Genomic DNA, 15,390 nt, shown 5'->3' on the forward strand with positions numbered 1-15,390 from the left:
TCAGTTCACTTGCAAGTGTAACCTATCCGTAAAATGTATTGAGGGTTTACTTATAGCAAACTAACGACTAGTTTCGGGTCAAGTTGACAATAATGGGAACACGTACTATTGTCTACGCTACTGGGGTAGTCTTGTCTAATACACCTGTTATAGGCTCTAGCACCTTATGGGTACTTCCATGATGTCTCTTTTAAGTATCTAGTAGGCTGGAAGGTAGTAGTACATCTGTTTTGCCTGTTGACCTAGCTCTGGTTGCTTTATATTTAATCTTTCGTGGATGTGAGTAAGTAAATCATAGTAGCTGTGAAACTTCCAGCGGCGGATAACATCTATGGATAAACACCTAAGGCTAGAAGTAAACTCCTCGCTAACCCGCTTACCGCTTATCTAAAAGGTAGAATGAGTTGCCGAATCGACAATTTGAGATGAAATTTGGTGGGTCAGATTTTACTAGCCGTGTGGTCCGACTTCAGTGTTACATAATGAACATCTTTTCCTTAACCATCTCCATGTCTCCGGTATCAAATAATCAGAACTTAGCAACAAATAAGTGTTGCTTGAGGAATCATCTTACAAGTCCGAAGCCTTGGAAAATGGACATGAATGTACACAGCAGCAGAGTGGCTAGGAACCTCATGACTGTAGAGAGTTACTTGTCTCGCAAAGTTATTACCTGTTGTGATTCAACTCGTAAACTTGCATATGTATAACCTTCTAAGGGGATCTAACTATGCGCTTGTCTGGTCCCAGTACAAAGGCTACGGAGTTTCTTTCCTAATCCATCCCAACCTTATTCTGCGACAAGTCTGATCATGAGTTGCACCAAGGCTGTCTTCTTTCATGTTTGGGCCAGTACTGTATGTCCGACCCCACCCGGAATTTCGTCATAGCGCATCAGATCGTGTACCAAGCTCACTACGGGCGACGTTTGGAAAGAGAGCAGTGGCATGGAGCCTGAGGTGCGAAGGTTGCGGATACCGATCAACATGCAGCTTGCTTTCTCATAAATGATGACGCCCAAAAAGACGGGGCCATAGGCTTGGCTGACTCCATCCTGGATACAACGTTGTGCTTTTCGGGAAGGTCAATTATCAAATGTATGTGCTCCAAATATGGCGGTATCGAATGAATAAGAGGCTGCCCTTGATAAGGTAGGTAGCAGCTGGGTACGGAAAGACACAACCGGACGCTCCGGCCTCGTACGACGTTGTGGTAATGATCGAGGCTACCGATCCCTACGCTGTCTACGAAATCTTTCAAATACCGCCATAGTCTCAACTTGAGCATTCACCCCATCTCGACCCCTTCAGTTTGTGTACACAAGTCGACCCGAGAATTCAACTCGGGATTCTTTATTTACAATGGCTCGGTCTTGGCTGGCTGCTAGTTTTCTTGCCTTGGCGCGGCTATCGGCCGCCCTCGGACCGCAACTCGGCTTGCCTGAAATGTGGCAGGAGTTTAGTCGCCAATCTGAGCTTGAAGCCATCGTCAAAACAGCTTCAACATCAGGTGTCTTCCGATTGTTGGCAAGCGACTCTGCACCAGTCGCACCAGATCCCGCTACCCTCTACCAGGCATACAACTTCTCTGTTCCTATTGACCACTTCCATAACGATTCCATCTATGAACCACACTCGAACGGGACGTTCCCCCTCCGCTACTGGTACGATGATCGGTTCTATAAGCCCGGCGGTCCGGTTATAGCCCTTGCAGCGGGCGAAACTAGTGGTAACGGTCGCTTGCCCTTTTTACAGAAGGGAATAGTTGCCATCTTGGCTGAAGCGACCAACGGAGTCGGCATCATCTTAGAGCACCGATACTACGGCAGAAGCTACCCCACACCGGACTTCAGTACAAAGAACCTCCGATTTCTGACCACCGACCAGGCATTGGCTGATACTGCTTACTTTGCACAGCATGTCGTCTTCCCTGGTAAACTTGCTACGCTCAACCTGACGGCTCCCGGGACACCGTGGATCATGTACGGGGGATCGTACGCTGGCGCGTTCGTCGCATTCCTCCGCAAGGTGTACCCTGATGTATTTTGGGGTGCTATCTCATCATCCGGTGTGACTGCCGCTGTCGTTGACTTTTGGGAGTATTATGAAGCCGCGAGGCTCTATGCTCCCGAGGGTTGCGCGGAAACTACGCAGAAGTTGACCCACGTTGTTGACAACATTCTGCTGCAGAAAGGCAACGCCACGGAGGACGACGTAAGAACCCTACAGACTGCCTTTGGTCTCCAAAACGTCACCAAGAAGGTTGATTTTGCAAGCACCATACGAGGAGGCATTGCAGGCCTACAAAGCCGTAACTGGGATCCGGCGCTTGACAATCGTGCTTTCTTACGCTACTGTGGTAACATGACATCCGACGAAGTTATCTGGCCTGCGACGGAGAAATTAGACCCTACACTCCGCTATCTACTGGAAGCTGGCGGCTACGAGACCGAGATAGAGGAGTTGATTCCGCGCTTCAAAAACTACATCGGTTACGTCAATTTCACCAGAGTATCTACCTGCAGACAAACTCAAGACGAATGCTTCGGGTCCGGAAACGATGAAGACTATGTCGGTGATGACCTCAATGAATCTTGGCGCCTTTGGCCTTATCAGTATTGCTCGCAGTAAGAGACCCCATGAACTAAGTGGCACTGCGAAACCTAACATTTATTCCAGATGGGGCTATCTTCAAACAGGATCGGGGGTGCCAGACAACCAATTAGGATTGATCTCGCGATTGATAGACATTGATTTCACCACCGAAATCTGTCGTCGGGCATTTAACATCACCACACCGCCGGATGTCGGCGCCATCAATAAGTACGGTGGTTACAACTTTAGCTACCCGCGCGTTGCCATCATCGATGGAGAGGCGGATCCATGGCGTGCCGCAACTCCTAACAAGATCGGACTACCAAGGCCTGAGTCAACCATCAACGAGCCCAACCTTGTCATCTCAGGCGGCGCGGTTCATCACTGGGACGAAAACGGCCTTTTCAAAAACGAAACAACTGCTGAGCTACCGCCACTGCCAGTGAAGAAGGCTCAGGATTTTGAGGTGGAATTCGTACAAGCCTGGCTGAAGGAGTGGAAGGAAACGCACAACTGAGATTCATTGGTCACATAAGACTTTCTGGTACAAATGCCAGCCCGTGGGGCTAAATACATAGACGCTTCGGACCAACGGTTCGCCCTCAGACATATAAATCATCACTACTCTTGAATCACTCGCATTTTATCTTGATTGTACACTCCTGAGACAAGACTGCGCTCACGATAGAAGATCGAGTAAGTAGTTAGCATGTACTGAACTTTGAGTGGAAGTTAGGGCGGCTCTCATTGCGTGTTTATGGTTTCAAAAACCCTTAAAGCCGACCCGGAACTGCCCGTGACATTAGGTACCCTCAAGTTTTCCAGTAAGAGCCTCGAAGAGAACATCAGCGGTATGGAAAGCTTCCATACTACTCTCCGTGCCCTTGTTGACACAGCATGTCAAGCTCTATATGCCTTCCACCGGGTTGCCTTCGAACCTTCTGGTTATGTCAGCTCCGGGCCTTACACCGACGGAAGTAGATGGTCTACTTCAACAATTCATAGCCCATCTAGAGAGCCTGTAAATGGAGTATGAGAAACACAACAACCCTTTTCCGAGTTACGGAGAATCATTCAAGGTCGTTCCGCAAGCGTATGGCATAGGTAGTGCAAATGATGCATACGAGGTCTTTTGCTCATTCTCTGTCGTCTCGTGATCAGCCCAAGCGATCAACTGTTTATCGATGAAGGACTTGAACTGAAGGATCAAGAAGTAATGAAGTTACTTATGGCATTTAACCGCACAGTAGTTGGGGCCGATGTTGACAACTAAATTCAGGAATGCTGGCGGAACACATTGGTCGACGCCTTGTGAATGTTATAACCTCAGAAGATAGTCCATGATACATGAGCCCTACTGGCGGGAGAAGACAGGATGATTATACTGCGAGTTCTCATGTATGAGGTCCATCGGCTAGACATACGCCACGTTGCTTTCCAAGCTCTGAAGTCTTGCCCCAAGCGTAGGAACACGTGCTAATGAAGTAAATAGCGGGCTTTTGTTATAGGATGGGGCTCGTATGCCAAGGCGGCTGCAGCGGCGGTCACGTTACTTTGCATGACGTTCTTCTTGAGGGTATAATGATGGAGATCCGTGGGATACGCAGATTATGGAGGTACATCGCTATCCATGGACTACCTATTCGATTTCCATAACCTAAATTAGTATCGTGCGTCACTGTGTCAAACCTTGGCGGGCAAACGGAGTTAACGTGCATGTGAATGACCGAATTGCGAAACCTCAGTCCTGTCGTCCAGACTATCGTCTAAGCGCCCCTATATCAGATGATTGCAGAGCTACAGCGACACTAACAATTAACAGTCTTTTAACACACCACAGAGGTTTGACCACAGGTAAATCCCAAGTGCCAGGTGGTCGGACGTCTGACTTCGATGCTTGCCCAGCCGGCTCGGTGTGATGGATAGCTTTGGGCTACCAGACAGGAACGTATCCGACTCATAACACTGGATGTCCCGAAAATGTGGCTGCTTATGTTCAGGTGTGCTTCGGAAACCGAGCGAAACTTGTGAAACAAACTCGGCCTTGTGGCGCCACAAACAGCCTTCAATCAGGTGCTTCAAGAAAGATTCAAATAGCGTGGGCTTCCCCGCATAGACCTAACTCAGAGGCCTCACAAAACCTTCAGACAGTAATTCACCTCTTCGAATATTCATCAACATGGCCTTGGAATCTTCTCCAATCGCTTGCCGGCCCTCGGAACTCGCCCACTTTGTCCTTCGGACCAAGAACTCACAGCAGTTGATTGACTTCTATCAGAACTTCCTCAACGCTAGGATCACTCACTCGACCGATATCATCACTTTTATGACCTGGGATCACGAACACCACCGCTTTGCGATTCTGAAGGACCCTAATGCAGTACCGAAACAGGATAACGCGGTGGGCGTGGACCACTTCGCCCTCACGTTCGACTCCTTGGGACAGTTGTTGCAGGCGTACAAGACCCGAAAGGAAGCGGGTATCGAGCCTGCATACTGTGTCAATCATGGCGTGTCCATGAGCATGTACTACAAGGACCCTGATGGCAACAAGATCGAAAACCAGGTCGACGCTTTCGAGACAAAGGAGGAGGCTATTCAGTACATGGCGAGTGCGGAGTTTACTAGAGACCCTCGTGGACCGACGTTTGATCCAGAAGAACTCTTGAGAAGATTTGAAGCTGGCGAAGATGAGAAGATTTTGATGAAGCGAACTTGAATGGTTCCGATACCCATGAAGTCTAAGTAAGGTTGGTTTTCACGGTCGCTATCAAGATAATAAACTCTCGTTGAACATGGACTGGGCGGTAATGTAAAGGTTGGATGTCTTGATCAAAATATACGTGTGAGTTAGCTATGAGAGCCTTATCAAAGTCAAAATGGCCTTAGGAACAAACCGTTACATTGCACGCTACTACCGCAAAGTTCATGACATCGACCATCGATTGGAATAGGGGCTAGTCCAATCTTGACTACTAAACTGGTGACCCTCAGCCCCTCGCACAAACATACGATCTTGACTCCATTCATCTGTTGGATCTAACCCAATTCGATGACCCGGCAAGGAACTTTCAGGAATCTTCTTCACCCATGACAGCTGAAGGCTTTCAAGGTTAAGCACTGCCCCTTGAAACATGATATCCACTAGCATGGATATTATATTCTTCTTCCACCCTTGTTGGGGTGAACTGTCAAGCTTATTTGAACATGAATGTCCCCTCTGCTACGTAGTGGCAGCAAAGGCTTCTACTCACCTACCCAAAGTTCAAAAATGAATATGGGAGAGCATGTCAGTCGTTCTTCATGCAGAACCTCTCTCCAAATATACACATTATACTTGTGCTATAGCTGATTTAGGAACACTAAAGGTAGTTGGAGGCTGAAATGAGGAATACAAGTCCTGTTTCATTATAATCTCTACCTTAGAGCGGTTTATTAGACAGGCATATGATTGATAATCAACCAGTGTTTAGTGAATACATGCCTTCATGTGCGAGGTTCACTGTTGTCCAGGTTTGGAACCACCGTGCCAGTTCTGACGTAACTGCGATCGTGGGCCATGGCCATGGTAACAAGCCCGGAGCTGACTAGAATTCGTATCTCGTCGTTCCTCGGAAGTGCACTCCCTTGGGTCAGAGTGCTGGTGACCTTGATATGGGCGTCAGCCGAAGACAAGGTGACAATGACATGAGCAGAAAACCAAGCATTTGCGTTTGACTCTAAGGACATTTCCACAACAGGGGTGATACAGTCAGGTTTGCTGAGCTTTGATTCCTGTTTGGAGAGATTGTGTGGAATATTGTGGATGCAGAGCAGCAGAACGGGCGAAACAGCATACTGCAAATTCAGAATGTTGGGGATTTCGCAATGGCCGCCGGCTTGGAGGACACTGTGAGCTTACGCAATTGTGAGGCGCCAACACATCCAAAGTTTCGAATATAGTAAATGATCTACGTCCACCTGAAGCGCTCACGACGTTCTAATGAGGTGACTGGTAAGCCTCGCCGAAAAGTCGCATTGTGCAGTACCGAGATATCTGTGTTTTTGGTTCCATATCCAAGTCAAAAGCTCAGTAAGATGAACGTGATTTTGTCCCACATTTTCTCGACCAAGCTGTGGGGTGAACTGTCTTCCTCCCAGGAAGTTCCACGCTCCACCTCAATCTTAGCAACCGAGCCAACAAGCCGGTGAACCAGTAATTCCATGTTTCTGGATGCGCACTTTCGAGTGGGGGTTCGCCAAGTTATCCGGTTTCCGCGAAGACCGCTGTTCAAGGCATGGTCGCCCATGAAATTAAGGTAACTGGGATCGCCTTCTTCAAGCGCCAGATTTAAGGCTGATGAGTCCTATCCTGTGGCGTGTTTTACCTTGACCAGGATACTTCGTGTAGTCAGCCTCATTAAGCACGATGAGCAGTCAGGATACAACCGACTCGACGACTTTTGCTGAGTGGGAGTCGATGATTATACGCTGGCCTCCCTTTATAATAACCCTTAAGCTGCTTCTTAGCACGATCCTTTTGTACGACTGCAGCTGTTGTAAAGCGGGATGTTTTCCACTGAGGCCTTTCTCGTTGGTGTTGAGCATGATGAACATTCATCACATAACGACTAGTCCAGGAGGTCGCACCAGGGTCTATTCATTATCAGCATGATAGATGGTCAAAGTCCGAAAGCGGCCTGCATTGGTGGGGGTACGTTAAAGCTGGGATCCGAAGCCTGTGTAGCCACCGCAGCGCTGGGAAAGTCTGGGTGAATTTCCCCCTAGTCCTGTCCTCGTCATGATTGTCAAGCGGTTAGGGGACCCAAGGCCGGGGGAGAAAATTCAGTTGAGGTTTTCCTGGGAAGCAAGTTAGGGGTCGGACTTGGGCCCTATGCAGTCAGTCTTGTCGGGGTTTGAAACGGGGAACATCAAGGGGTGATGGATCCACCACAATTACTTGCGTTCTGGTGACGGCACTCGGTCGAGATGTCTGTATCACTAAGAAAACAGTCATGCAGATAATACGAAAAGGGACTGCTCACGACATCGTCAGGACCCCGCCATAGCCAAGGGTGTCCTCCATAGATGGGGTCCTGCCGTTCCACTGGCATTAGTATACCCCGGCCATGGGCCCTATCAAACAGAGAAGGTAATGTTTCCTACACGCTGGGAATCAGATGTATGCGGGATATCTTGAGGTCCGTACGGAGGGAATACGAACTACAATCGATAGGCTTCGAAGCCAAGTCTCATTGGAGGCGTAGATACAGACAGCAAACAATATAAAGACTACGCCGGTTCCTGTGAGAAGAGATACCTTTTCTTCATCCACTTCGGTATCACACCTTGGGTTTGTCATTCTTTTCATCATCACATTCATTCATTCATTCGTTACCAACGTTCACTACGGGCCAGCCCTTTGAACCCTCACATTCGTTCTGTTCAAAACTTACAAACAAGTCCACCTTTGAATCCAATACATTCTCTCAAGATGAAGTTCTCCGCTGTTGCTCTTTCGGCTGTTGCCCCCTTGGCCTCTGCCCACTACTTCTTCGATTCTTTCATCGTCGACGGCGTCGCCACCAAGTCTTTCGAGTACGTCCGCGACAACACCCGCCAGGCCAAGTACAACCCAACCAAGTGGGAGAATGTCCGCGATGACATGACGCCCGACGTGAACGACTTCCGCTGCAACAAGGGTGCCTTCACCTTCGCCGGCAAGACTCGCACTATGGAGGTCAAGGCCGGCTCCAAGGTCGGATTCAAGCTCGGCGTTGGCGCCACTATGCAGCACCCCGGCCCGGGCCTCGCCTACATGTCCAAGGCCCCTACCACCGCTGCGGCCTACGAAGGCGATGTAAGAGATGATTATCCCTACACTTTATTGAGTAGTACTGACTTGTATAATCTGAAAAAAGGGAGACTGGTTCAAGATTTACGAAGAGAGTGTGTGCAACAAGAACGGCGCCTTCACTTCTGACGCCTGGTGCACCTGGGACAAGAACTCCATCGAGTTCACTATTCCCAAGGACACCCCCGACGGAGAGTACCTCCTCCGCATCGAGCATATCGGTGTCCACGGCGCCCACGTCGGCCAGGCCGAGTTCTACAACTCGTGAGTGCCAGCTTTCCATAGCTGACCTTGAATCAGCGACTGACATCTCTCCCTACGCAGCTGCGCTCAGATCAAGGTCACCGGCGGCGGCAACGGCACCCCCGGCCCCATGATCAGGTTCCCGGGCGGCTACAAGAAGACCGATCCCTCGTTCAACTTCAGCATCTACAACGGCTACAAGGACTACCCCATGCCCGGCCCTGCTGTCTGGACTGGCGGCAACAGTGGCAGCGCCAACGAGACGGCCCCCGAGCCTGTTCCTGCCACATCCTCTGCCGCCATCGCTGCCACCTCTTCTGCTGCCAACTCTGCTGCCGCTGCTGCCACTTCTGCTGTGGCCTCTGCCGCCACCTCTGCGTCTACCGCTACGCCTACCCCTGTGATTGTCCCCGTCAATGGCAGCAGCAACAGCACTGCGCAGTCGTCCAACTGCAGCCGCCGCAAGAGAGCCCTTCGCCGCAGTCGTGTCTTTCGCGTCGAGCAGTAAACACTCCTCTCACTTTCAAGGTTGTCGCTGCTGAAAAGATAACCGGCCGAATCCCTTTTTGTGCGTGGTTGATCCCCCGGCTGTGCCCGCAACGCAGAACTTCTTTGTATTGGAAAGCCATAGGCAGGGCCGCCAGGCGCAATGCGCCAATTCAGCTTCGAAAGCTGCTATTACATTTCTCATTGTATATAATTGCAGGAAACTGTAGACATTCTAACACGGAAGCCCTTGCTGCATTCGCAGCAGGCCGATTTACAAACCATATCTCCCCGCGATTGCATTTCTCCATGTCTTCTCATGGGCGTGACCATGTTTGCCAGTCATTCCCCTTTTACATCACGGTCTTACATCAAGGGAGCCGCTTCTATCTGTTTTACCGAATTGCATGTGTGCAGGGGCCTAATCTTGGGGAATGTTGTTCTTAGTGACATCAACTCAGGGGAGAATAATAGTTCTGTTGCATGCGATGATGTCTTTAATTGAGGGCTCTTTTGTGCTCCGTCTTTATATTCCAGCAGCGAGTGAGTGACCTTCTTTTTGAGGTTGTGTAGTAGTATGGGGTTTTATGTTGATTGAGCCCGGCTTGAGCAACAGAAAATGGTCTTGGTGGCTCCCCGAGCAGACTACGGAGTACAGAAACAAGAAAGCAAAAAGGGTCTACATAACTAAGCCACACGATATCTACATCGTGTATGTATGGGGTCAACGCAACACGGGGTATGACATGATTTCATGGTATCAGACAGCGTGATGAAGCGCAGCGTCTGGTCATTCTAGTTGTTCTATTAAGATTCTAAGGGCCTGATCGGCACCGCCGATATCATTTGACACTTCGAATAAGGACCGATATCACGGACCAAGCACCAGCCACAAGCACCAAAAAACCCAAATCGTGCCGCACTAGGCCAAAAACAGGAGGGTACATCATGATTTCAGTTCTACATTGCAGAACCCTAATTATATTGGAATAGGCCACGTAGCGTGACCTTTTTTGCCAGAAATCTGTTAAATCCCCTGCTTTCTCCATATAAATTGTTATCGGGCTCCAGACTTAGGTTGAACTTTAGAAAAGGACCGTTATAGCAGATTACCTACTGTTGCCTACTACTGCTAGCCACTGTTGCCAGCGCCTGCCCACTATTGCCAGCGACAGTGGGCAATAGTAGAAAGGCGCTGGCAGTAGTGGTGTTAGTGAGACACAGCTGCCGACAGCTGTCGCAAGGGTCCTGGCAGTACATTCGCCAAATTAACCTTTGACCTTGCATCAAACTCTCGTTAACCCTAACCCTATGTACTTTAATATCGGAGTACGGGCGATATCGTCCTGATATTGGTTTTGCCGATCAGGCCCTAAGTATCCGTATGAACCGGAGAAGTGGTAGAAATACCCTTCTCACATGGTCTGTGCGGGTGATACGCCACATCCGTGGCGGTGTCTACTGGTACTAGCCACACGAAGCTGTTCCAGCTTCACGACAGACAGCAAGTACTGTTCAATTAATTTCAAAGACAGTTAACAAAAGCCTGCCGTCAAACCTCGTTCAATGGAGTGAGAAAAAATAGTAAAAAAAAAAAAACATAGTTAAAACAATGATGCAAGTGGTCACCCCACGAATGCCACTTCATTGCTGGTCGGACGGGCGCGATAGGACAGCATCAGCCAAGACTTTTTGGGCAGGCCTTTACTGGCTTGAACGTTCAGCGGCTTTTGTCACCCCCTGGCAAGGTCGCTGAGACAGCATGGTGTATCGGTATTTTATTATATCTGGCTGACGCCGGGAGCTGCACCGGAAGTGACGTCAGAAGTAAACCAAGACTTGGCGCAGCGCGTTTGCGAGTATTTCTTGCCATCTCATCTCACACTGTCCATCTTTCCCCCCATTTCTGTTTCTCTGTCTTTCAGTCAGGGACGGCCTACATACGGACCTACGTAGTTGGCTGCTCGGTAGCGCGTGCCAAGAGTTGATGACCAGCCTGGGGGAAAGAGATGACGATGCGTGCGCAAGGTCGATGAGGAAGTTGGTTGTATTAGAATGAATGATGCCCTTCTGCTCCTCTCACATCCTCATCGCTATCAGCCCACTCGTCGTCTATCCTCGCATGCTCTGATAGACCTGATATCGTCGTGCATTGGCAGAGGCGCATCCCGGTCAGCCCCCAGTCGTTTCGCTATCTATTCGTCGGCTAGGCCTCTTGTCAACTTCGATATTGGCTATACTTGTGTATTCCCAACTATGAAAAGCTTCAACCCCTTTGCACGTCGTCAAGATGACACACCTACTCTCCCCACCCACCGGCGCCGAAGCAGCGAGGACACAAAGGTTAACGACCGTTGGCATGGCCGCGACTACAGCATGGCCCATAGACCGCCCTTCATGCTGTGGCTAAAGGTGACCTGGCTCGACATTCTCACCATGATCGTCATGGGAGTCATCGCGCTGGTAGTGAGTGCTGAGCCCTTGATAGACATCCCATGCCTGCCCAACCGGCTTGACTAACACCGATTCTGCAGGTCTTCAGAGCCCACCCGCCTGCCCACCGGACATTCCCCATCAGCTTTGAGGACGGCGAGGTTGTATATCCCCAGTTCGCCTATCCTCACATTCCGCAGTATATCCCCAGCCATGCTGCGACGGCTCTCGCCATCGGGGTGCCCATCTTGTCCATCCTCCTCTGCCAGATCCGCGTGCCATCTTTTTGGGACATCAACAACGGTATCATGGGCCTGCTCTACTCCGTCCTCGGCTCGACCGTCTTCCAGGTCATGGTCAAGTGGCTCATTGGTGGACTGAGGCCAAACTTTCTTGACGTCTGCCAACCCGACATCAGCAAGGCCTCCCAGCCAGGCGGCAATGCGACTGGGCTCGATGGCACGGGATACGGAGGCATCATGTGGACGTCGGACATTTGCACAAGAGAGATGGACGGAACTCTCTCCAACGCTCTCGAGTCCTTCCCCTCGGGCCACACAACTGCCATGTTCTCCGGCATGGTCTTCCTTTATTTGTACCTGAACGCCAAGCTCAAGGTCTTTTCGAACTACCACCCGTCCATGTGGAAGCTCATCCTCACCTACGCCCCCATCCTCGGCGCTACCCTGGTAGGCGGTTCATTGACCGTCGATCAATCGCACAACTGGTACGACGTTCTGGCCGGTGCCGTCATCGGCACGGTTTTCGCCTTCTCGTCTTACAGGATGGTCTACGCCGCGGTGTGGGACTGGCGCTTCAACCATATCCCCCTGCACCGCAAGATTCCTCTCGAATACGGCGTTAATCACTTTGACGGGGCAGTGGCTACTCGGAAGGCCGGGTGGGGCAAGAGACGCGGGGCCAGAAGCACAGCCCCCGACAAACTGACCGGTAGGACGCGGTACAGCACCAGTAGTCGAGATGGCCGTGGTGCCAGGGTGCCCCGTAAGCCGGTGACATCGCAACTTGCTAGAGATGACCGTCGTTCTTCTGTCGACGACATGGTGTAAATCTCTGTCCCCTTTTATTTTCTTCTTCTCTGTTTTGGCGTTTTTGGACTTTGAGTCCTTCTCGCGTGGATACCCTGTACGACACGAAAGCGAGCGCTGTCTCTTTATATGCCTAATCCGTTATCTATAACATAATCAATATCATTCAAAAGGCATCTTATCTGGGTACGATGTATTGGTACATGAAGCATTTCTCGACAATTGGGTCATCATCACAGCCCGTTGGGGCTTTTTTGTTTGAAACCGCTCCTGAGCCTCTTCAAGAAAGAACCAACCCCGCCTGTCACGCCACTCAACGTGGTTTACAGACGATGGCAAGGATCGACTTGGCCTCAAAATAACATGGGCGCATCTGTTGACCCAAGCAAGCGGGTACTCAAAGGGACAGCCCCGTAGACCGATTCCGAATGGAGTGATCTGTCAAAGAGGGAGACCCAAAAAGTGTTACTATTACCATGTGCCGCACGGATATCCACCATGCTCGGATCTCCCAGATCGATTGCAGGGATCCGTTGTTTTTCGATCAGCTCCAAGCAAGCGGTCCGGAAAGATTGGCCCGATCTTATCTTGCTCTCTCTCTGCGCCTACATAATAACTCATGGAACCGAAGACGAGAAATTGCCAGAAAAGATTCCAAAAAAAAAAAAAAAAGGGATAGGACCATGTGGGGAGTAAATACTGAAGCACCTGCGCCATTGGCGGATTTGATATGCCACCATGTTATATAACGCCTTGATTGCCGCCAACAATTTAACCAAGTCATTATCGCGACAGCATATGATGCGCGACCGCAAGGCCACACCTATGTCGCATGCTCTGCTGCTCTCTGTCTAAAGTCGACATGGCCAATCCCCGAACCCGTCGCCCCCTTTTCTCAGGGCTACTTAACGCGGACCGGTCCATCTCCCAGTGCGCATCCCGTTTCTACTCGGGCGTATGATAACCGGTCCCTCAATCGCGATGAAGATCCAACTCTACGCTCCTCCTCCCTAAGCAGACGCCTCAAAGTCCGGGTTCTCCTCTACCAGGTTCTGCAACGGCAGGAACAGCTTTGGCCCTTGGCCTCCCTCCTTGGCCGCCTCGTTGATGGCCCGAATCTCGCCCCACGTCACCCACGACCACCCCGCGCACTTTTCGGGCTCCATGTTCTGTACAAGGGGGGGGGGAAGTCAGCTTTACGTCTTCTTCTTGTTTTTGTTTCCTGCTTCTTCATAGATTGGCGTGTTGGTTGGGACTTGGGTTCCTACTCACCATGGGCTCCGCTTTGTCATCCTCCAATTCGCATCTCACAAAGATGGTGATGTAGTGCTTCCCGAGGTCCCCGAAGAAGTCGTTGGTCAAGCCCGCGACCTTGGTGCCGCGTACCCGCAGCCCCGTTTCCTCGAGCGTCTCGCGCTCCGCGCAGGTGAAGAAGGACTCGCCGAACTCGAGGTGGCCGCCGGGGAGCTGGATTGTCCCTGCGTTTCGTGGTATATAGTGTCAGCTGTGTTTTGCTTTGGGTCTTTTTTTATTTTTTATTTTTTTCAATTCCTTTTTCTTTTTCACTTTTCCTCTCTCGGCGCATCGGCTCATAGCTCAGGAGCCCCCCCCCCCCTTCTCCGTAAAGAAAACACACATAAAAAATGAAATACAAACTTAAAAAGAACTTGAGAGGGCATAAATGTCCGTACCTGCGCCGTGGCTGCTCTTACGTCGGCCCACGATGATTTTGCCGTCCTCGCGCCGGATGATGGCGGCGACGCCCACACGCGTGTGGGCGAAGGGGTTTGGGGCCTCGCCGGCCTGCTGCACCGTGCTGCCCATATTCCTTCCAAGTAAACCGCGACTTTTCTCTGTTTGTTTTCTTGTTGCAGCTGTTGTTATTGTCGTTCTCGTTGTCGCCGGTTTGAGATTCCAGTCGCTGTTGCTTGTTGCTTGCTCGATAAGTCGTTTAATGAGAGTCAAGGTGAATGAATATATGGGCTGTGGAGGTGAATGTATGGTCAGCGGCAACCATCTACCTAGCGTCTTTTGTTCCCTCTTTCGCCCTACGCCAAAATCAGCCTCGGACCTCAGCCCCAGGCAGAGTTACACAGCCAACTGATTATACATACATATGTCTTCTTCTGGCAGCAAGTGTAACCGGACAAAATGTGCCGATTGTAAATGTAAATGTACGATTTCCCTCCTCCCTCCACCCCACCCTACCCGGAGTAGCCCAGCCTGGCACGGAGCTCATCTGACTCAATGTACGATGTATAAAAACCCACCCCATTCACTCAATTCATCTCCACTTCACATCCCACCGCCCTCCTCCACCCACGCTTGTACGTGACACTAAGAGCGGGTTCCCTCCCGGTCCCGTCAACAAAACCCGCAATGGTCTGGTGGTGTAGTTGGTTATCACGTCAGTCTAACAGCTCGAGGCGACTCGACCTGGGCACACTGAAGGTCTCCGGTTCAAGTCCGGGCTAGATCATTACCATATGGGCGATTGGTTTAGTGGTATAATGACCGCTTAGCATGCGGTAGGTCCAGGGTTCGATTCCCTGATCGTCCATCTTTTTGTTTGCACTTGGGGGTGGGTGGGTGCTGGTGGAATGATGGATGAACTCCATCATCATGGCTGACTGAGTGAACGAACAATGGAATTATATGCAGGGGCAAATACAACAACCCCAGCGGCTGTGCGACCCGGCGCGCCCTCCATTGCCGTGTTTGTCGTCCATGCATTGAGAATAAAATACATTTT

The 15,390-nt window shown here is 50.5% G+C and overlaps 5 protein-coding genes and 2 non-coding genes across 7 annotated transcripts; 6 read left to right on the forward strand and 1 right to left on the reverse strand.

Moving 5' to 3' along the window:
- Window positions 1-1,361: 1,361 nt before the first annotated feature.
- On the forward strand, window positions 1,362-3,111 carry GLRG_00904 (serine carboxypeptidase S28; the record flags this gene model as incomplete). The annotated part of the gene is made up of 2 exons (XM_008091589.1): window positions 1,362-2,626; window positions 2,679-3,111. The coding sequence occupies 2 exons, from the start codon at window positions 1,362-1,364 to the stop codon at window positions 3,109-3,111; spliced, it is 1,698 nt and encodes a 565-aa protein (XP_008089780.1).
- Window positions 3,112-4,773: 1,662 nt separating this feature from the next.
- Window positions 4,774-5,313, forward strand: GLRG_00905 (glyoxalase/Bleomycin resistance protein/Dioxygenase superfamily protein; the record flags this gene model as incomplete). The annotated part of the gene is made up of 1 exon (XM_008091590.1): window positions 4,774-5,313. One exon carries the CDS (start codon window positions 4,774-4,776, stop codon window positions 5,311-5,313), a length of 540 nt encoding a protein of 179 aa, XP_008089781.1.
- Window positions 5,314-8,067: 2,754 nt separating this feature from the next.
- Window positions 8,068-9,178, forward strand: GLRG_00906 (fungal cellulose binding domain-containing protein; the record flags this gene model as incomplete). Its single annotated transcript, XM_008091591.1, has 3 exons — window positions 8,068-8,433; window positions 8,495-8,691; window positions 8,752-9,178. The coding sequence occupies 3 exons, from the start codon at window positions 8,068-8,070 to the stop codon at window positions 9,176-9,178; spliced, it is 990 nt and encodes a 329-aa protein (XP_008089782.1).
- Window positions 9,179-11,412: 2,234 nt separating this feature from the next.
- Window positions 11,413-12,659, forward strand: GLRG_00907 (PAP2 superfamily protein; the record flags this gene model as incomplete). Its single annotated transcript, XM_008091592.1, has 2 exons — window positions 11,413-11,622; window positions 11,691-12,659. 2 exons carry the CDS (start codon window positions 11,413-11,415, stop codon window positions 12,657-12,659), a joined length of 1,179 nt encoding a protein of 392 aa, XP_008089783.1.
- A 989-nt stretch (window positions 12,660-13,648) lies between these two features.
- Window positions 13,649-14,462, reverse strand: GLRG_00908 (NUDIX domain-containing protein; the record flags this gene model as incomplete). The annotated part of the gene is made up of 3 exons (XM_008091593.1): window positions 13,649-13,807; window positions 13,911-14,116; window positions 14,330-14,462. The coding sequence occupies 3 exons, from the start codon at window positions 14,460-14,462 to the stop codon at window positions 13,649-13,651; spliced, it is 498 nt and encodes a 165-aa protein (XP_008089784.1).
- Window positions 14,463-15,019: 557 nt separating this feature from the next.
- GLRG_13028 lies at window positions 15,020-15,117 on the forward strand. The gene has a single exon. It is a non-coding gene; the product is annotated as a tRNA-Val (tRNA).
- A 9-nt stretch (window positions 15,118-15,126) lies between these two features.
- GLRG_13029 lies at window positions 15,127-15,198 on the forward strand. The gene has a single exon. It is a non-coding gene; the product is annotated as a tRNA-Ala (tRNA).
- Window positions 15,199-15,390: the final 192 nt, after the last annotated feature.

Source organism: Colletotrichum graminicola (genome assembly GCF_000149035.1).
Source record: "Colletotrichum graminicola M1.001 genomic scaffold supercont1.2, whole genome shotgun sequence".
Classification (NCBI taxonomy): domain Eukaryota; kingdom Fungi; phylum Ascomycota; class Sordariomycetes; order Glomerellales; family Glomerellaceae; genus Colletotrichum; species Colletotrichum graminicola.